General features: G+C 35.7%; 1 protein-coding gene across 13 annotated transcripts in view; it reads left to right on the top strand.

The window, feature by feature from the left end:
- GPHN (gephyrin) overlaps positions 1-22,690 on the top strand; it is a 264,503-nt gene that overhangs the window by 91,631 nt on the left and 150,182 nt on the right. For all 13 annotated transcript variants that reach the window (XM_090141191.1, XM_090141181.1, XM_090141188.1 and 10 more), the window contains one exon: positions 16,356-16,413. In XM_090141191.1, the coding sequence (XP_089997317.1) occupies positions 16,356-16,413 (58 nt within the window). The remainder of the gene's footprint in view (positions 1-16,355; positions 16,414-22,690) is intronic.

Raw genomic sequence — 22,690 nt, 5'->3', positions numbered from 1 at the left:
ATATCTAGTCTAAATCTACCTTCTTGCAGTTTAAAGCCGTTTCACCTTGTCCTGTCGCTACATGCCCTTATAAAAAGTCCCTCCCCAGCTTTCCTGTAGGCTCCTTTTAGGTGCTGGAAGGCCGCTATGAGCTCCCTTCCCAGGGCCTTCTCTTATCCAGGCTGAAGAGCCCTAGCTCTCTCAGTGTGTCCCTGTAGGGGAGGTGCTCCAGTCCTCTGATTGTCTTTGAAAGCTTTCACTGATGCATTACCAGGTAGCCCTTAACCCAGTTTTATAAGAAAGATCTCAAACTGGTATAAATGAGTCAAACTTTCTTAGTCTTTATTAATTTAAATTATTCTCATGGAGAAGTTAACGCACTGTTTCTAACTGCGCTGGTATAACATGCAGCGTATTATTTACATATTATAATTAAAGTGCATAATTCATACAAATTACATTGTGCCATACTATTTCCTTTTTGCCAAATAGAGATGAGCAAGTATAAAGGTGCTCCGTCTGCGCTCTGAGCTGGCTGCTTGTAACATAACTGTCTTCATACTGAGTACCTGCCAACATGCTTTCCCTCTCAGCATGGTTTATTGGTTGTGGCGGAGTGCCATTCTCACTGTGGTACAGAGTTGGCTGTCATCTGATGCAGGATGCTGGCATAGCTTTCTGAAAATAATAGATAAGCAGATCCAAGATTTTTTCTTCTTCCATCTCCTACATTTAATTGTTCAGCTGTTAACAGAAACCCTGAGAATCCTACCAAAAGAAGTGATAAGCATGGTAATTAAAAAAAAACCACAAGCTTGTGTTAGAATACGTAATCTAGATTACTGTCACTTGTGGTTGTTCAGAATTAGGATTACTTAAATTTATTCTGATGAGAAGACTATTAGTACTTCATGCTTACCTTCGAAGTAATGTGCAAAGTTGTATCACATGCTGCGTTGCTGTATAAGGCAGATATCTTCAATACTGTGCAAGTGTTTCTATATTAAAGCTACTCAGCTGGTTATAGTAGGAGGACAGATTGAAAAAAAAAAAAAAAAAAAAGATGGTGAGTTACAAATCTTCTATTCTGTGTTTGCGTTCATATATGTATTAGTACAGTTCTAAGGAGGAACTGAGCTGGAGAAGGAGTAGAAGAGGCAATGAAACTACAATGTTGTATGAGGTATCTAGTTTTAGGAAATGAAGATGGTGAACTGCAGTTAACTTTTCCTGGGATGGAAATTTTGTAGGTACTTCTTGACTGCAGGAAATACTTTGGGGAAAATACTGAAGTTTATGTATAGAAATGACATCAGGTCAACTGTGTAGACAAGACCACGGAAATAAAAATCATCTGATGATTTGCTCGTATCTCTCCCTTCATCTCTTCTGCAGCAAAGAGCATGAGTCTGTTGCATAATGTTTCTCTGTTAATGGACTGTTAACAGTTCCCTGTAGGCCAGGTATGGGCCACAAATAACTGAAGATCTTGTTGATGACCTTCAGCTTTGACATATACAGTATCTTTGTCCTGCTTTGGTTTTTGTGACTATTCAGTCTTCAGCCTTTCTGTAAAGAACGTCAGCAAAAATCACCAGTTAGTGCTTATCTTAAATTGCATGTGTGCACGGGCAAAATTTTTAAAACCAATAATTGTTTAAAGGAAAAATTAGTACCTTTCAAAAAACTGTGTAACACTACCTTACTTTTCAAGAGTGGTTAGTAGATGAGAGATCATAATGTTACGATTAAGGTGTGGAGACGCTGCAGCTATGAAATGCATCTTGATGCATATCTACATGATTGCTGTACATCAGTGGGCACTGAAAGACAAGTGATAGGGCTGGAGGAAATATGAGCTAAAGCAATGACTACTGTTTGTCCTGCTATCTTTTAGATGAAAATACATATGACAATACAGTTTATTTTAAAATAACCTAATAGAATCTACTAATGGCATTCTACAGGGACTAAAAAGGAAATCTAAGATGAGGAACTTGGAGTTCTCTGTTTGTAAGTGGTATTTAGTCCACATACTCTCTAGATATGTCTTTTAAGTTCAAGTGGTAGAGATGATCTGATAAATTTAGTTTTGTTTGACTTGATGGAGATATGGTGACCCTTCTTCTCAGAACAGGCATTTTTCATTCTTTGATTTCTTGACCAGATAGTACTCACATATATATAAGCTCTTTGATCACAAATGTGAACCTTTAATGAAAACAATCTTTAACAAAAAGAAAAAAATTGCCTCCTTTTACCTTGGAACCAGATTTTTTTTCTCTCCAGAGAATGCTGCAGCTACTAGGATTGTGTTCTTACTGTAGTTTTCTTCCTTTTGGTCTACATTCAAATTCTTTAGTTCATGCTCCCTACCACTATGATGTCTTCTGTTTTTTCAGCTTCTTGCTTTGGAAATCTTTTCTTTGTTTTCTCTAAAATACCCATTTTTTTCTCCCAGTATTCTATATTATTTTGTCCTCTCCTGCATTCCACTTCATTTTCCCTGCCATGGCTCTTCAATACTTCTCTCTTGAATTTCACTATCTCTGTGTAGGAGAACTACCAACATTTTTTTCAGATTGTAGTCATGGTATCATTTTTATATATCTCAAGTTTTAAATTTTCTCTGAAATCTGACCATTATGAAGAGCAAAATCGATAGTCTAATAGTATTAGAGTAAGGATAGAGGAATCCTTATAGTGTTGCAGTGTCTTAGTCAATGTGATTTCTGCCTTTTTGATTAAAAAAGAAATTGATCTTTTCATCATGTTTATCTTTATTCTTTAATTGTTGTGGTGTGCTATTTTTATGTAAAATAAAACCAAATTTATTGGACTTAAATTTATTCTTGATACACTTCTGGTATACTATTACTACCATCATTTTGCTTTTTTTTAATATCCTGTCTGTGTAAGATTTGACATTCTCCTGAACTTCTATTTCTGCCTGCTCCTGTGATGTATTTAAAGTTGAATCATTTAAGAACATTTTAATTTCCTAAAAGGGGTCATATGGAGTACAGCATCAATAAAAGATCCTGTTTAAGTCAGGAGCCTATTAAGTGAATGTTCCATTTTCTGTCCTGAATATATGCTTGTTTCCTTTGGAGCCCTGACAGAGTGAGAGTTCTGTTGCTCCGTTAATATATGTAATCTTAGTCTTGGCATTTTGAATGTTGCAGTCTGTGTACTTCGTATATTTATAAGAAATATATATAAGTAGTAAGCAAATGTAGTTGTAAGAAATTTGCTTAACTGTAGCAATCATTTATCCTTCTAAAGGATTAGTATTCCTTGAAAACTGTTAATAGAGGCCTATCCTAAAAGTTGAGGATCGAAAGAATAATATAATTCTTTTCCACAGCCACTTTCAACGTTTAGTTTTTGTTCCAGTTGCCATCTGGGAGTCCTACATACCGAGTCATACGTGCTGTTGTTTCATATGCTTTTTATAGCACCTCAGTGCCATAATTGTAAATTAGAATACGGCTGTAATAAGCTCTGTGTAATTATAGAGCATAAGAACAGTGGCTGAAACAAAAAATTTGCAATGTCAGACAAAAGGAAACAGAGATTAAGTAAGAGGGACATCACAAAACAACAACAACAAAAATAAAACAAAAAAAAAACCACAAAAAAAACCCAATCAACCAACCGTAGTAGAATGTTAGCGTAGAAAGCAATGATCTTAGATTGCCAAAACTTAATTATTGTCAGATATTTTCAGTAGACATTATAGCAGAAAAGAATGGTAAATGGAGTAACTTGAAGTAAATTAACCAGTTTTAAGTATGTTTAGGGACCTGCGTTTCTCCTACGTCTGTCAGGGGATAAGGGAAGTAGAAATCTCAATGGGGTGCTAGTCTTAGTGTTGTGACTGGTTGTGTTTGCTGGCAACCAGCAATTACTGACATCTCTTAGGGCTCAGTCCTAGCATTCAATATTCTTTAATGTATTCCTTAATGACCTGGATGATGGAATAGATTTGACCCTTGCCAGCTTTGTGAGAGGCACCAAATTGGTGGAGTGGTCAGCACGCTAGAGAGGAAGGCTGCAATTCAGAGGCAGGAGAAAATGTGCTGACACGAACCTCCTGGAGATCAACAGCACGTACAAAAGTCTTGCCTCTGGGATTGAGTAACTCTATGCAAAAATAGTACAGGCTGTACTGAGTAGGAAGCGGCCCTACCAAAAATGAGCTGGGGTTGCTCAAGAAGAAGCTGAATGTGAGTTAGTGGTGTTACACCTAGCAGTAGGGCAGTCAACTCATCCTGGATGTGCTAGAGAGAGTGTAGCTAGCAGAACCAGATGACTGGATTTGCTCAGCTTGGAGAAGAGAAGGCTCTACAGAGTCTTTATCTCTCTGTCTGCAACTGCCTGATTGAGGATTCAAACAGTATGGAGTTGGACTTTTCTCAGGGATACTCAATGGGAGAGTCAACAGAAATGAGTTAGAATGTGATACTCTGACTAAATATAAGGAATTTTGCTTTTTTTTAAACCATAAAGCTGGTCAAACATCGCAGCTGTTAACCCATAGAGGTTGTGAAACTTCCAGCCTTGATGTTTAAGGTGCAAGTCTCTGATACATCAGTCACACCGAAGCTGCTTTGAGGCAATCTCCTGAGGTTCCTTCCAACCTACATTACTCTGTGATTTGAAAGTGGACAATGATTGTTGGTGTCAATGTTACTATGCTCATGAATGAGAGAAGAGCATGGTCCTGTGTTTATATAACATAGGTTGGAATTACTTTTTAAGTTAAAACAATACTGCTTCTTCAGAACTTGAAGCTAAACAGAAATCTCTAAACCAATATTATCTTCTGACATGTATTCTGGCTTCAAAAAGTAATTTTTCCCTGATTATTTTTGCTTGAGTTACACATTTTTTCCTCTGGAAAAAAACCTGTAAGCTTCATGCGGTCAACAGATAGAAATTACAGTAGTAGCTTAAACAGAAGTTACAGGAGTAGCTCAATGGTAAGTTTTTGGAGGGCCATGTGTTTTCAGATTCTTTCTGAAGGCTTTAAGGGCTACTTTGAGTTAAAAAAAAATGTTTGCTATTATCGCTTCTTTTTTAAGTACAAAAACTACATGCAGTAAAGGCTTTCTTGTTAATAATACCTATTTCCTGGAGTAATAATGGCCTTAATTAAGGATAGGTATAAAGTATGGTTGGATTTATGGATAGTGGTGCCTTTAAATTGTTACGTGCAAAGAACATATACTATCTATTCTTCATGATTTATCTTATTTTATCTTACCTGTTGCTGTGTTGTTTCAAGGAAAGAATTAATACTGTTCAGATCACAAATTAAGCAGTAGATGTGTGCAAAGTGTAGAGAGTTAAATAAAAACTGCAGGAGCAGCATTAGATTTTTCATTTACTACTTAACTGTGAGCACTGTGTAGTAAAAGGAATTTATACATTTATTCATAAATTAATATATTTATTATTTGGTTTTGCTAATCTGTTGGTGCCTAGTCATCTTTAAATATCAGTATTCCAATATTGGTCTAAATTATCAAACTTGTGTAAATAATTATGAAATGCCATCTGACCTGACCAGTAATGACAGTGATGTTTCCTTTCTTTTAGTTCTTTGTGAATAGTTTAGATGAATTACACTTTGGTCTGAGAGTTTCTACAGGTTTCTATAAAACAGAAATGTTTCACTTATAAAGATGATAGAAAGCATAAGGGGTGTCTAAAAATCCAGAGGAGAGGAAAGAGGAGGAATATGCATGAACTCCTCAGGGGATTGTGATTAAAGAATAATTTTGCCTTTTTATTCCAGTTGCTAATTATCCCTTGAGCTATTTTTCAGTGGTGCTCTGTTCTGCTGCTCAGTTTCTATTCTTGCTAGCCATGTTGCCTTTGTATTGCATTTGGTTTTTGTTTGTTTTTGTTTGTTTGTTTGTTTTGGTTGTGTTGTTGTTGATGATGATTTTTAATTTTCACAAATTATTGGAAAAACATCTTACAGTGGTCTGAATGGGTTCTAGTCATAAAGCCCAGGTATCTCTATATACAAAACAGTGTTAGGATACGAATGTCTGTGAAGATCAAACATACATACTGTCCTCAGTGTCTTTTTGCAAGTAGAATTGTCCTAACCATCTTTAATTTCCTTCCTGTACTGTGGTTCCGGAAGTACTGTGCTAAGTATTAACTTTGTTAGTGTTGGTGGTCTTAGTCATTTTGTCTAGTAATAGGTACTTAGTCTTGTAATATACGGTTATTCAAGGAAGGAAAATCTTAATGTTTTTCAAGGTGAATCTGTGATACCAGTTAACAACCATATTTCAGGTACCTCCAAGCTATCTGTGGTATTTGTCCGTGGGACTGCAGGATAAATTTCTTTTAAGACTATTCTCCAGATTTATGAAAGGAATCATTAGCTGGAAAAGTGAGATCGATATGAGCATGCTGAATGTTTGGACGTCACTGCTGCTTTTAAAGATCCTGTTATATGGCAGAGAATTCTAGACAACACTTCTGCTTTGGAAGATATATCCTTCTGTCACTTCTGCTATCTTTATCCAGGCAAACTGACCACAGCAAAATGATATGGAATATAAATGGCGACACTTGAAGGAATTTATTTAGTTTACAGAAATATAAATGCCACAGCTCTGTTTCCACTCCTCTTCACCCGTACTGGTGCTGGAACTGAGGAAGAAATCAAACCTCTTCCTCTGTGTTCTTCGGCTTGGGGATGGCCAGAGGCATGCTGAGGTTATCAGGGTTGTTACAGGCACTGTCACCCAAAGAAATATGCACAGTGTCTACTGTGCATATGAGTACAGTATCATTGTGCAGTCATATCTTAAAATAAAGACATAAATCTCAATTTCTGTGGAGTAGGTTACTCTGCTGTCTAAATATCATACTTGTGGAAGCATAGTAATAAAGAATAGAGGGCAGCAGCAAAATGGAGCTGGGGGGATTGCTTTATCTAGCTGTCATTTTTACTTTTAAAAGTACATCCCACAAAATAGAAAGCAGAAGAATGTAGCTGATAATGACTTACAGAGTGAGTTAAAGCTTACAAGTAAAGAGAAGTTAACTATCACTTTCCCCAGATGGATTTTGCTTTTGCAGGCTATTTGAAAATAGTTTTGGGTTTGTTTTTTTTTTAGTACCTGAATGAAACTGAATTTGTAAATCCACACACCTCTGATATTGTTTGACATCCACATTTCCTTTCTTGCCATGTGTCTGAATACTGTAATTAGTTGTGACATGAGTTGAGGCAATACATCAGTAGCTTTTATATTTGTCTGGAAACATTTTGTTGGCATTTAAATGATCAGCTGCAGAAAAATAAGGGACTGATAACTTCAGAAAACAAAAATAAGAGTGCTGAAGACCCCTGTATTGAAAAAAATATTTTTCAATAACTTGAGTTTGAGCTGCTGTACAATATGGATGATGATTTCAAAAATGACTAGGTTATCTGGAATGGCAATAATTATACTTAGCACGCAGTGAGGTCTCGCTTTCAGTGTTGTCAATCATTCTATTTGTCTACAGGAAGTTCCACTAGGTATAAGGAGGGATGGATTGAAAATGAGTTGATTTTTTTTTTTTTCCCCTCCCACATTCCCCAGCTCATAGTATACACTAAAATTTTGTTACTGGGTCACTGCTTTAAACACAGTTTAGTTCTGCTGTTTAGATCATATGAGGTAATATCTGAGCAAGTATACCAGCATGTTTAAAAAAAAAAAAAAAAAAAAAAGGAAACAAAACCAGCAGTAAATACTGCCTCCAAATCTAACTGTCTAGAGAAATCCAGACATTAAAAAAAAAAGCTGCTATTAATTGTATATTGGATTATATTCATGCTTTATATCCTCTGGAATGTGGTGGAGAAAAATGTGACATTACAGCTTTGGGAAGGTGGAATATTTTGAAGAATGTGTTTTGTCTTCAAGAATAAGAGCAGTTGTTTATTATCAATGCATCATAAAGTTTTTGAGATCTTCTATATGTCCCTTTTTTAGTTACAGATTTTCTAGGAAAAAGGGGATTGGAAATTTTCATTTTCTTTGAATTTACTACAATCCAAGATGCAAAAAGGAGAAAGCACATGACGAGTGATGTGATTTTACTTTCTTTCTGAGTCTTCCTTAATTGATTTAGTTACAATTGCTGTCTCTGAGACTTCTGTATCATTTGTGTGATTTCAAAATTGTCGGATTTTATTTGTAGAACAAATTATTTAAAATTTCTGAAGTCTTCTATCAACTCTGTGATTTACTTAATTGTGAAGAACCAATTTGATGTAGAATCTGGAGTGATCAAACCATTTCAGTGTATTCTCCGCTTTTTTTTTCTTCCTGAGTTTGGATCTTCCTGCTCTCTCCTTTAGTCATTATTGGCAATTTGTGGAATAAAGAGATTTTCAGGATGCTTTTCTGCCTTATCACAGAATGGACTGTGATTGCTCTTGTCAGTCTATCATGTGCAATTCATTCCAGCTTATTCTCTAACATCAGGGGTCCCTGCATTTCCTGTATTCCACCTTCTGAGATATGTTCTCAGCCAAACTTCATCTCTTTTTAGAACAGACGTTTAATATTTATTAACCTTGGCATAACCGTGTGCATGGACTTAGTGCTGGTAGTTTTTTAGCTTGATTTTTCTAAGAGCAAACAAAGGGAAGGGAAGATAAATGCTGAAGTTAGTGGAAGGAATATATTGGGGTATGAGAAATGCATTTACGTGAAGGTATTTTGGCATAGGGTGAAGGGGCTCATGTTTTTTCAATCCATTTTTTAATGGATTATCAGTCTGCTGTAGAGGTGGCCAATGTTAATTTGTTAAAAAAGAAAAAAGAAAAGAACAAGCTTTACAATTTCTACTAGTTATGGGTTATCTTATCTTTCCGGGGGATTCTTAGTATTTGTTTTAGATGGTCTTTCTTTTACAGTTGGGCAGAAGCAAATAGAACTCTACTAAAATGATTATCTGCAGAAATAGCTTTATCCTTCTGCTTAGTTTTCTGCAAGCTGTTATGGTAATTTACTAGTGGAATCTTTCATTACCTTATCATATTGCCTAAATCCTTTAATTTGCTTCCATGAGCCATAAGTGGCTTCCATGAGAAGCAAAAGATCACTCTCAGGTACCCGAAAGAAACTGCTTTCAGTTGAGGTACATGAGGATTTCATGACAGGCAATTGCTAGCAATCTATATGCAAATGCTGTGTATCTCTCCTAGGTCTGTACTTACTAGAAAAATACCTGCTTTGCTGCACCACGGTATTTCCTTTAGGACGAAGTAAGATCAAATGTAATTATTTTCTTTGCCCATACTATAAATACTTCATACAGTGTTTTCAAAGTTCTCAGTCTACCAAATAAATCCCAGCGTGAGTATTAAATACATATTTCTTTATCTAAGTGGTGAGAATGTGATTGTTTTTGTGATAATGATTTTTGTCTGCTCTTGCATATTTTTCTCTGAGGAAATTTTAGACTTCTCTCATGTTGTTTAATGAGCTGGCTGGTCAAGCATCTGATGCCCCGGTGGGAACTTTCAAAGTCACTGAACACATTTTTACTTAAATCTAGCTGACATTTCTGTCTGTTTGATTTAATGTATGATTTCCATAGTCGGATTACCAATCAGATGGAGCATAGTACAGTCATTCCTGTGTGCTATAAACAAGCATTCATCCAGCAGAAAAGTGGCCTTTTTGCTGTTGGTCTATGTGAAAAGACCATTTTCAGATTCTACTTGCGTTTGGGGAGACTTCAGTTAGATTTACTTGCAAATAAGATGTATCTATAGTGAAAATTCAGAGTGTGGAATTAGTCTGTGGTATTTCATTTTTAGGCCATTCCAGATGTAGTGCCTTTCTCATTTGTAATCTGGTGTTAACTACACTGTTACACAGCATAATATAGTATCTACAAGAGATTAATTGCTCCGTTTTTTTCCTAGAGTATACATTTTCAGATGTTGCCTTTTGCATATTTTCTCTGTGTAGTGTTCTGAATGCTGCATTGTCTGACAGAGTTAAATGCCTTTGAAGCCTTAAAATAATTTTTAATTCAGAGAAATCCTTATTATTTGTATTTAATTTCATTCTCCTCAAAGGTCTCAAAGTGTTTGCCATGTATGTACCTCATTTCTTGCTGTGAGGTATACCAGTATAAATGGTGAGAGTTTTGAACAACTGTTAATAAATTTGTTCAGTGTGTCTCATGGAAGGTTCAGCATTTCTCTTACTTACTCTTCTCTTCATCCTGACAGTAAAACAAAACAAAACAAAAACAAAAACAAACAAAAAAAAGAAAACAACAACTAGCAAGCAAATGCTGAAATGGTTGCACATCAGTTCACCTCATCCATTTTGTTTCTTTTGGGCTTGCAGTCCTAAATTTCTTGGAGATTCCTCTTCTGTGCCTACGTATGACTTTGGTAGTAAATAATCTCATAAGTGAGTTGAAGAGGGAGCGGTCTACAGATCGCTGTTTAGGCTGGCCACAATAACACCCAAAACAGTGGTAGGTGTGCCCTGCATCCCAAACTAAACCAGTTACTGAGACAGTGCATGCGTGCAGTCATGTTATTTCTGTGAGTTTTTTGAGTTCAGTATGTTGAAGTTAGCCTAATAGGAATTAAAAAAAAAAAAGTTAAAATGAGGTTTACACTGATCTAATTATTGGATCCAGTTTTCAAAAAGATTATGTGCTGTATCTTCAACATGTATTTCCCCATATGCACCTTAAAATAAGCAAAAATGTTTTCACAGAGCGCTCTGCAGGCTCTTTTCTGCAGTTCATTGCTGGCACACAGCCAGCGATGTGAGCTCTAGCCTGGCTTTCTCTTCTAGGAAGTTAGCCCAAAATAGTATGTCTTCTTACTGCCTCCTCTCAGGGCACTTTAACAATTTCTGAAAGGTCGGTAGAAACCAGTATCAATTAATGTAGCACTGTGTGCGCTCTGATGTGCACTCATACCGGCAGCGGGAAGCAAAGCTCCTTTGACTTCAAATTCTGCTGCCTTTCCCTGGGATGCTCCATGGAGCTGGATCTGTAGGTGCACAATGATTTGCTGATGTCACATGGGTTGCCACTATGCTGGCCCAATTGGGTCGGCTTCAAATGCTGTCCTGGTCAATTTGCTCTGGCAGTAGTAGTAGTGTGCATGCGTGTGTGTTCATTCAGTAGCCCGGGATAAGTTGACCATGCCTTCAGAATTAGCAGTAGGCAGTCAAGCTCACAGTCATTTGGTCAGCTAACAAGCATATTCTCCTGCTGCTGTTCTGCTTGGTTTATAAATCAGTCAAAAGATCCTAATGGTAGATAATAACTATATTTATGAGATAGATCTAGAAAAAAAATGAGCAGAAGTTTCTGAGTTTTGCTTTCCTTTTTAGAGGAAGAAGAGTTCCACTGAGAGGTTTAGTGACAGCTTGGTATCACTTAGACAGAGTAATCTATCTGAAGAAAGATTAATGGTAATTAAAGTGGCATTGGAGAACTACAGCAAATGACAGCAGCCAAGCTGGCTGTACTGATATTTTTAGAAAACTGACTTCATTGCATTCAGCATGACTCATTTATTAAGTTAGAATCAATAACTCAGCTTCTTATGACAGTCACTGAACGTGGAACAGTACATTAAGAGCATGTTCTTATCTTTGATCAAGGGATTTTAAAAGTTGAACAGAATTGGTTCCATGCGGGTTCACAAGTGTCTTTGCACAAGCATATTGTAGTTACGCAGTGACAAGGTAGTGCATCCGCCTTGAACATATATGGAGAAAGGAGCAGAGAGGCAAACCAGTCCAAAGTTTGACGTGGAACTATAATGGAAAATAAATTTGTGGCTATTATGACATTATATCCAGAATAAATTATCCTTACTAAAAGAGTTAACTTTTCATTAAACTTCATTATCTTGAATTCTCTTCTGTTTTAATAATGGGATATTTGTGCTGTGGTTCACTGCTTCTAGCCTCCATTTGAGCACACTACCTCCTGGTTTTTAACTTTTCTTAACTTGGATAAAATTCAGATCTTCCCTCGTCAGTGATACTATGATTTGATTTGTGAAATAGTAAAGCTTCCATCTGTTCCAATGCAACTGTATTGACCTCACTTCAGTATATTTCCTGTATTTTCCTAATTTCTGAGGTTGCTCTCGCAACTCTTCTTGAACATTTTTTTTAATCCTTGTTGTGAGCTTTCTCCTACAGTCTATGCATTACATTTTATCCTGAGATGTATTTTAGAATAAAAAGTTTCCCCAAAAAAGACAAAAACTTTGTATGCTTTCACAAACAGTTACGTGATATTTTTCATTTCCTAATTATTTTTATGGAATTTCTGTCTAATCTTTTTGGATTCTCTTGACAGAGACCTCTGCTAGTTTTGCCCAGTACAAGGTGTGGTTCTTTGCTTTTCTTGTGTAAGTTCTAATGACTGTATCTGGGAATAATTTCACTTCTTTTCTGCAGAGGGATTGGAGTGTCTGTGTTACTTGATCAGGGTGGGATACAAACCCAATGAGATAGACATGAATATAAATTGTGGGAATTTTGAGAGATTACCTGTTGTATACATACACAAATAAAGTAGAGCTAACTAGTGTTTGAAATAATTTCATTATTAAATAAAGTTTGGAAGAGGAAGACTTAAAGCATCAAGTCTCTTCAGACGACTAGTTTTTCACCTTCATGAAGTAGCTGGCTGTATATTTAGCTTTGCTCTGGGTTTGTTGTATATTCATTCTGAGAGAAAATGCTATTTGTGCTCTCGGATGCTGGCTGTTATATTGTTCAGTTCAAGAAAAAAGCAATAATAAAAGCAGACTGTGTGAAAGATGAAGAGTGAGTCTGCATGAAAAATGGATCCCTGTTAAACTGAATTCTGGGCCTTCTAATATGGGCTATGCCGTGTTATATCCTGGTGTACAAAATGTACTGTAGTGAATGTGTTCTCTTCCTAGCAGATCCTTTGCTTTTCTGATTGTGATGTAATTACTTCTTGAAATACTACAATCAAAAGAAATTAATGTAAAATGTTTTAATAGTCTGTGAACAAAATCAATCTGCAAGAGAAATTGCTTTCAAGAAAATGAAAAAAATGATTGCCAAGTGCTCATATTTTGCCAGACACTGTTGTGTATCACTTGTACTGTAGGTACCTTGCATAGCTGAAATCTGCCTGACCTCTGTTCTTTACAGTGTTAGCGTTCAGGTTGAGGATTTGCAAAATAATATGCTAATTTCAAAACAAGGTACAATTAATAGTGACATGTAAATGTAATTCAGATAAATCTTTGAAATCTGATATTGTCCTTAGGTTGGATGTGCTGATTAATGGATTGAATTTCAAATTTGTTTTGATTTTGCTGTTGTTTTTTATGATTCATCTCAATGTTTTTGTTTCTCTCTGAAACCACTTTATGTATATGTCTGTCACTGTGGACTTATGGTTCTTGGAGATATTTGAGACCCATCAGGAGGCCTACCCGTGTGACCTACTGTAGGGTACCTATTTTAGCAGGGGGTTGGACTCTATGATCTCGAGGCCCCTTCCAACCTTTGCAATTCTGTGATTCTGTGATCTGATTGTGGGACATTTATAATAATGATATGGTAACGCAAAACTAAGCAATTTAAAATTTGTTTTCAGACTACTTAATACGAGGCTAGAATAAGCTGGGATTTATGACATTTGAGTGAAAAGTATGCAATGAGTTTCACAACTACTTCTGCTTCTAACAAACTAGTTTGATGATTGAATTGTATGGTGTAATATTTTGTTTCTGAAATTGAAACAGACCTTAAAAATTTATCTGTTACTGTTAAAATACTTAACAGGCTGCCAAATACACAGCTTAAATCATTTTTTTCCTCATAGATACCTAGTTACATAGTAAAATCAGTTTGGTGCCTCACACATACAGTAATTACAACCAGTAGAAGATTTCAGGCTGTGTTAACTGGATCCTGCTGATTTGTGGGCTACCTTTAAAATATTGTGAAACTCACTGCCAAATTTTGTACACAAAGTCAAACGTCTTCATTATGTTCCTCTGTATTACCAAATTTCCATGGCAATACTGGATCTCTCTTCCAGTAATGAAGGAAAATCTGATGTTCTGAAATGAAGAAAGGATTACAGACTCTGAAGCATTCATAGAATTGTATATTTCTGTTCTTTTTTCATTTTCAAATTTGGTATTATTTATTTATGTAGCCTGGATTTCCAAGCTAAAGATGTCATTGTAAGATCGAAGATGTATTTTAGATGCGGAGAGTTGGAGCTAAAGGTGCAAGGCTATTTGAACAGCATATCTTTTAATGTATTTTTCATTTTCAAAACTATGGAATTGTGGTAACCAACATTTTGGTTGTCATCGCATTTTGCTATTTTGTGTGTAAGGAAAATATCCAGTTCACTAATCCAGTTCACAACTACTTTAAAATGTGCCACCGTTTTGATTGTTATTTGGTGAGTTTTAGAGTATGGTAAATTCTTGACACAAACTTTGCAGAAATGTTTGCAGAAAATGATACTCATTAATGCTTTAAGCAGGCTAGATGAGTTTTCTGAGTCAATTATTACTTTCATCAGTTTTTTTTCTGATGTTATACTAAGGGTGACTAGTAAAGGATTTCCTACTATTGGACTTCTGGTAGCAGATGCTCATCTTTTCCTTCTGCTAGGGGATGCAAAGATGTAGAAGTTAACATTTGGGTACTTCTGACATCAATGGATCAGAAACAGTTAAAAAAACCACATTCTTACAGGCTGTGTGCCAGTAGCAATCAAGTGCAAGTCGTGTTCGTGACATCTGAGCCATCCTATGGCGTTGAAGGAAGCCTTTGTCATGGTGTTAAAAGCAATTTTTTTTTTTTTTTACAGCTATCCCTGGCAATGCTGGCAATGACCTTAGAACAAAGATCAGATGCAGTTAAAAGTAAAAGCTCACATTTTTACTTGCAGTAGCAAAAAAAATTCTCTTGGTTCTCTTCACTGTTCAGCTGGATTGGGGATGAGCAGCAGAGGAAGTTGCAGAGGACATAGGAAAGGCAATATTTCTTGACTGTCCACAATAAATTTGAATGCAGTAGCATCTGGAGATCCTGTCTTGGTAATCATAGCTGATGCTATTTGGAGTGTTGATGAACTTTGATACTGACTTTTCCTATGCAGACTTTCTCTTCTGTCTGAAGCCTTCAATCTGTTCATTTCTGAGAGTGACTGTAGAAATATCAATATGCTGGATTTACAGGGAAAATCTTAATGTATTTTCTCTGTTACTCTTTGTTTCCCTTTTTAGGTTGAGTAAGCAATGTGTATATTCCCAATTTCAAGAGGGAATATAAGGAAACACATCTGTGTAGAAATGCTGACAATTGTAAGGAAAAATCTCATAACATGAGGATACACACACAAATACACATTTGATAACTGTCTACTGCTTTACAATAAGTATTCTCTTATCTGATTTCCATTTCTATAGGACCCAGAAAATGTCTAGTGTTGTTGTGCAGAGCCAGCAGGAAGGTCATTAATGCTGTTATATTTTTAGGTCTGAATTGTCACTATCAATGATGCTGCTACATAAAATAAAAGAAGCCATGTTTGCATGTCTCTGGGGAAAATGCAGTAGTAACCACCAAATACTAACCACTATGTTTGCTACATGGTCTTTATTCTTCCTCAGTGCGTGGATGATTATTTACCATAAGCTTTTGCAGGATGCAGACAGAAAAACTACTTTTTATCATAGCTTTTCAGCAAATTGTATGTGGAACAAAAAAAAAAAAAAAAAAAAAAAACAAACAGTTTTTCTGTATCAGTGCTAACGATTTCACTTTGTAATTAGTAATTGTGAACATGAAGCTGTGGAAACTGTGAGGTCTTTGAGGTTTATACAGTTAGAAAATTTCAGTTTCTGGAATTGCATTTGTATACACGTAAGGTACACTAACAACTCAGTAAAATACTGACACAGAGCATGTCAGGCCTAAAATATTTAAACTCTTCCATACAGCTTAGAAAAGAAATAAAATGACTAATGTCAGTTAATGTACTTCATAACATCCTGGAAATGGTAATTCGCTTGGTTGACCTATTTCTTACCATGGAGCATAGTGAAGGACACTGTGTATCTGAATGCTTATTTTAATGACATGAAGGAGAAAGATGTTGAGGTTGCTTTGGCCCTTTTTTTTTTTTTAATTGTATTTTTTTGCTGTTGTTTTGGGTCTGGGTGGGTTTTACCTTTGAATTGACAGGTGGGATTTTTTGTGTTTTGAAGTGGGTCACAACACTGCTAACATGCTGTCCTTTGTGCTTTTGATTCTGAGAATATTTTCTTCTCTCAATTCCAGGTTGGGTGGGACTATATCTGCATACAAGATAGTGCCAGATGAAATAGAAGAAATCAAGGTACAGTATTACTGCCTTTCAAAACTGGTTTTTTTTGCTTGGAGAATTACAGAAATGTTGCGTTAGAAAGCCACATTATTTTTTGCTTTGAAATGCCCAAAGAGTACATAACCTGTCTTTACTATCCTGTTTGATAAAATCTGAAGACAGAAAACAAGAATGATCATAAATATTGCTTATCTGAATTGATTGCTTATCTGAAAAAAACCCATAACTTAAAAAATTTAAATAAAATTGAAAACTTGTTCTTTCCAGACATTTATAGTCCTTATTTTAATTGGTAAAATATGTATTCAGTAATTATTAATCTTGGTATTTCTTTATACATCTAAAACATTAAAAACTGTACATTAAAATCTTAAAATTGTTTAATAAGAAATAATGGTTAATACTAGTTTCCTTCAACTATATGAATTGATGAATATATTTACACTGCTGAAACATTTTATCATCCACTCAATTTTAATCTAGTATCACAGAATAATAAAAAATAAAAACACAGATGTGATGTCTGTAGTAAAGTTCTTAGATCCATATGTAGGCATGTAAAATAGAACTTTCCTTATTTTTAGAAGCGTGTCTTACCCTCATTTTAAGTGGGCTTTGGCAGGATTGATGACAAAAATTTTCTGTAATTCAGTGCATCTGTGTTTAGATATCTGAAGACAGGTGCAGGAGTATTGTGAACATTAGCATAATAATAAATAAATAAATATTTAGAGTTTTGTTGCTTCTGAAGTCAAAACCACGACCAATTCTTTCAGTATTATTTGCACCTTAAGGAGGATAAAATTAAATCTTTGGTACTCAGAATCATCAAAAGCTCTTTGATTTGGAAGGATGACAACAATGGATTTACATTCAATGCAGTGTTCGTTATTACGGACTTCATTTTAACTGAGTCCACTTCAGCAATTTATGTCAGTTCTTAAATGGAGTGCTATGTGGGGATTTAGCCTAAATCTGTTTACATGGTTTCTGTAATTGGTGCTTTATTCCTTTCAACTGGCACTCAGTTATTCTGACCTATTGTTTGTACATTATTATTTCATTGTGCTTTTTGTATATTTGTTTTCATCTGTGCAAAGAGATTCAGTAGTGTAAAATACAGTAAATGGAAGTGGTTGCAGAATTGTTTGATCTGGACATGACTTCATGATATGTAAAGTTGTGAGGATTTGTTCTTATTCAGTTAATATCGAGCCCAATATAAGCAAATACAGTGCATCTGCTTCAAAATCAAAGCCATCACTTCATGATCGAAGTCAATATGTTTTTCCCACCTCCAAGATACATGGACTCCCTTATTTTAAATTACTAAAAGGAACATGACTTATGAGTTTAGATCTGACATTTAGAATTGGGCAGTAGAAGAGAAGAAAGAAGGTTTACAAAACTTACTGAAGTTGACTGATATTTTCCTAGCATTCGGAGAACTGTACCAAAACTGTAAAAACAAAAATGAGAAAAATCTTAAACCACAGACTTTGTCCTTTTGTATAAATAAAAACGGACAATAGATTTGGATTTCTTGATGGTGGTATTTCTGGCTTTATTGTGCAAACTGAGTTCAGTTAATGAAGAAAAATGGAGTGGTAGGAAATAAGAAATATGTTTTTTAGGAACTTACTGAATTAGGTATGCTTATTAATCAGAGATTTGGGTTTTTTCCAATTGCCCGCTAAGGAAGGAGGTCTGTTCTGATTTTTCATCCCTATCTCGCTTAGCTGGTGTTTGAATGCCCGAAACTGTAGAGAACAGCAAAAGGGTTACAAACCTTCATCACTGATTTCTGTTAAAACCAGCATGTAAGTGTGAAGGGAAGATTGTATTATTCTAAATCAGACCAGATAGGAAAAAAACCACTTGCATTTCTTGTTTGTGGCAGCTGTCTTGTCTTGTTCAGGTAATGCTTTTTTAGTTGTGACAGAAGTCAGCCACTCCATCATACCTTATGTGATTGAACTTCTGAAATTGTGATACAGTATATGTTTCATGTGAAAAAGGCACGGCTGGAAGATGCTGTGACACAGCAGCAGTGAGTATAATAGACAAATCTATATTGAAAAGGAAGGCTGTTTGTGTGCATATTTTGAATAACAGCTACCAAACACGGAGACTGCCATCCTAGCAGTAAAGACGGAGGAGTCTTAACTTCAGAAACGTTCTCCAAGCAGATTAGAGTGGAAAAAGGAGAAGTAATACAAGACAAAGCAAGTGAGGTTGTTGGAATGTTACATTTAGAGATGATGTAACCTTCCAAGCACAACAGTTCAGAGATTTTTGTCTCAGAACTATCCCTCCCCTATTTAAACATGAAATATTAAGAGAGTTAATTTGGCAGAATATGCAAGAAGAATAGCTCTGTTTTTATTATATGATTTATCTTGACAGGTTGCTGAATTAAATTAAAGGAGTTTGAATAATCATGTTTTCTGATCTCAAAAAATAAACTGCTTGCTTAAATGGAAAGGAGGATACTTTATTAGACAGAGAACAATAATTATCATGACAAATAAATAAGTAATTTTGACAGCATTTCCATATGTTCTAGAAAAGGTGGTAGATTAACCTCTTTTACAACTCAAAATAGCTTATGAGGAAAATGAGTACAGGTTTACTGATTTCACTGATGCATGTAATTACTTCTTAGATGGGGTACTGTTGTAAAAATAGATTATCTCTCAGTTTGGGAAAAGGAAAAACTCTGTAAGCATTAGTATACCTGTCAGTTGAAATATGTCAGGAGAAGTTTAAAAAAAAAAAAAAAAAGTTTCTAAATGAATGTATTAGCGATTTTAAAAATGACCTGCATAATGTGCCTCTGTGTGTTCATGTATGTATATATGTATATATATGAGAGTTTGTATCCACATCACAATATTCAGTAAATTTTAGTATGTTTACAGTTTCCATCATAGAGTGTTCAGAATGTAGTTATCCTTGCATTTGAGTCCATACAAACGATTTTACTATGTGTATATTTGTACTGTGAGATCACATATTGATTATGAATATAGAATATTGTCTATATATGTATGTGCATATTTCTGCGAATGAGTATTTGGTCAATGTTGGGTAAAATCAAGCTGTGCTTCCTTGTTACCAAAGTTATGTAATGGCATGGATAGGTATAGACATAAGACTTAGGAGTATTTATGACAGAAGAAATAGTGTGTTCCCTATCCACCCTCATGCATGTTTATCAGGGTTGGGAAGAACTGAGTGGAACTAATTACCACTGCAGTTTCTCAGCATATACATCGGTCTGGAACTGAATATGATGCAACTTGGGTTGCCTGTTCTTGTGTCACAGATGCGTAGGTTCACAACGTGAGAGCATTCAAATGGTGATTGTGTGAAGATAACCATCACAGGTTCCCCCCCTCAGAGCTCTTCTAGAAGATAGAAATGTCTTATAACGGGATCTTCAGGAACAGTGATTCGGTCAGAGAAACTATCAGAGCAGGAAAACTGGAGTGGATGCATACCTGTCATTTTTCCATTCCTGTCATTTTTCTACATTAGTTAAAGCAATACCACTTCACTTTCAATACTTGCTGGTTTTAGAATACTGCAGAAACGATGAAGTCATGAAGCGTAAGAATCACAGCATATTTCTGAGAAAACATAATTGTTTGGACTTTCTTTAGACATCTGTTTTCAGCAAAATTACTTGTCCTGTAAGGAGTGTTCTTTGCAAACTTGAAAAAATACGTTGGCTAATTTGAGCCTTGTTTGTTCACTGTAGTTGTATGTTGTGCCTAGAGGAGAGCTCTTCTAGGCCAAATAACGTAATGTACGCGGGGACTGGAAAGCATCAGGCAACACTCGTCTTGAAGAGCATCTTTTGATTGGAGGCTTAAAAAAACAAACCAACAAAAAACACTTTGTAGCAAACTTAACATTTCTTTATTTCTAGTTAGTGACAAACACAATACTGTTTTGCTCACAATGATGCTTTAAGAGAAAAGAGCAATTTATGACTATTATTGATTAGTGAGTCTTTTTGTTTTGTATCTGTACATAGTTTTCATATGCAAATGGTAATGTTTTTTGGTTTACAGTACTATGATGTGCTTTTTTTAGTTGCAGTATCCTGTCATAAATATGTGATGTTGTGAAGAGTAGTTCTTCTAGAGCAAGACTTTATGAATGAGATTTCTTTAAAGTATCTGGTTTGCTTGAATTTGCAAGTCAACAGCAGAGACAAATATAAATGCTTCCCCATATATTTTTCATGTAGGATTGCATGCCTCTTACTGTCTTCTCAACACCGTAAATGAATGTGACAGCAAGTGTCAAAAAGTAAAACACGTTGGCAATGAATTTCATTCTTGTAATACTTGAGCTCTGGAACAGATATTCTAGTGTAGAAAACGAGATTAGATTGTTACTTCTTCTGGTGGTAAATTTTGAGTAATATTTTTTTAGAACTGTTTTTTATTATTGGTTGTAAATTTAAACGTAAAGTACTTATGGGCAAAGATCATATTTATTTTAAGTCCATTTGTCCACTCTTTCACACAGAGATATACTTTATACTTATCAGAGAACACCTGTAATTTTTCTCTAGTTGATCTTCAAGTGAAAGCATATATGCATGACGTCTTAAAGGCTACATTCAAAGGCTTTTTCCCAGAGTAATGATAATTCTCTTTTCTTAGAAGCATGTTTCCTTATTGGTCTAATATGAGAAAAGTTCAGTTCGTAAAGGTCAGTTACTTTAGATGACCAATGAATTCGTGAGGTTTTAACTTTCCCACATGATCATACTAATGAATTTATGAAGAAAGCTGATTCACTGTTAGTGCCAGCTGCCTTTCAGAGCAACGATGGACTTCAACTAAAAAAAAAAAAAAAAAAGTTATTTGAAATAATTGCAAATAAAATCAGTCTATCCAGAGGCATTCTCTGAGATCTGCTGCTTTGTAGAGCCCGTGGCGTAACATGCCTGCATAATATTGTATGCTAGAATCTTCCTAATATGCTGATAGGAGTAGCTGATGAAACTTACGCAGACTGTGTGCAGACAAGAGACATTGGCCATGCTGCCTCAAAGCATTTTCATGTTTATTGATGTGTGGAAAAATAAGTAGCAGTTTGTCAACAAGTGTGTCTTTGTTTCCTGTGTTACACTGGATACTGGCTTAGAATCTGGACTTTCAATGCCAGGCTTGGCTGGGGTACTGGAACTAACGTCCAGGCACACTCTCACTCCAACGCAGTATGAGTGCTTCCATAGAGTACCGCTTCTATTGCGGCAGGGTCAGACTGTTTTCCTTGTTCTTGTTGTTTTCAGTCATTGTGGATATCAGCTTTGGCTCTTGGATTTTTTCTTCTGTTCTGGTAGGATTGAGACTTTTTGATCAAAGAAGACCATGACTGTTCTCCATGTCCAGCTATTTCTACCTCGAGGTTTTGTTTAGAAGATGCTTAGAAGCACTCAAAGGGCTTAATTTACAGGAATTAAATCTGTTTCTTTAATCCTCTGTGGAATATGGATATCCGTGGCTTTCATAGATCTCTCAACTAAAAAATCATATGTACAAAAGGAATGTAAAAGCAGAGATGACTGAGGTCTCTGTAACAGTTCCTTTATTGTAGGACAAAAGGTTTCAGCTCTGCCCTTGTGGATGTTCCTGATATTTGATGGGATTTCTTTTAGGCTCATGGAGTTGCTGCCACTATCACTATTACTGACATATTCCATTTTTCCCCTTAGCTTACTGTGCTGTCTGAGAGAGGTGCATGATGTAAACCCAGCAAATGGGGGAAGTTAAGCATCCATTCCTTTCAGCATCTAGTGCTGAGGAGGATGATCAACTCTTTATGTTATTTGGAAGGCAGCAGATATTTAGGGATGGCCCAAATTTCTTTACATCTCTTAGTGATTGAGCTCTGATCACTGTTGTGACTGGAGTGTGTATCAAGCACTCTTCTGCTTTTCTGGCAAGGTCTCCAGTGCCTAGTGCTCTGGACTAAATGGACTAAGTATACTCGCTAGCTTCCCACATGAAGATATAGGTTACCACTTGTTTTTCTGCTGTTCTCATTTTGCATTTCACAGGCACTCCTTGGAGACCTCGTGGCTCCAGACATGAAGTTGAAATGCCACATCATCTTTTTAGCAATATTATTGTTTACTTTTCAAAGCAAGTAAAACAGTTCTTTAGTTCTGTAATGAGAGAAGTGTCTCTAGGATGAAAGAGAAAGAATAGCTGAAACTTAATGAACCAGACAAATCAGGATACTGATGATATTTTGAGCCTTTCTG

Source organism: Phasianus colchicus, chromosome 5 (genome assembly GCF_987193195.1).
Source record: "Phasianus colchicus chromosome 5, bPhaCol1.hap1.1, whole genome shotgun sequence".
NCBI lineage: Eukaryota > Metazoa > Chordata > Aves > Galliformes > Phasianidae > Phasianus > Phasianus colchicus.
Note: the sequence above shows the minus strand (reverse complement) of the source record. Positions and strands in the feature narration are given on the sequence as shown.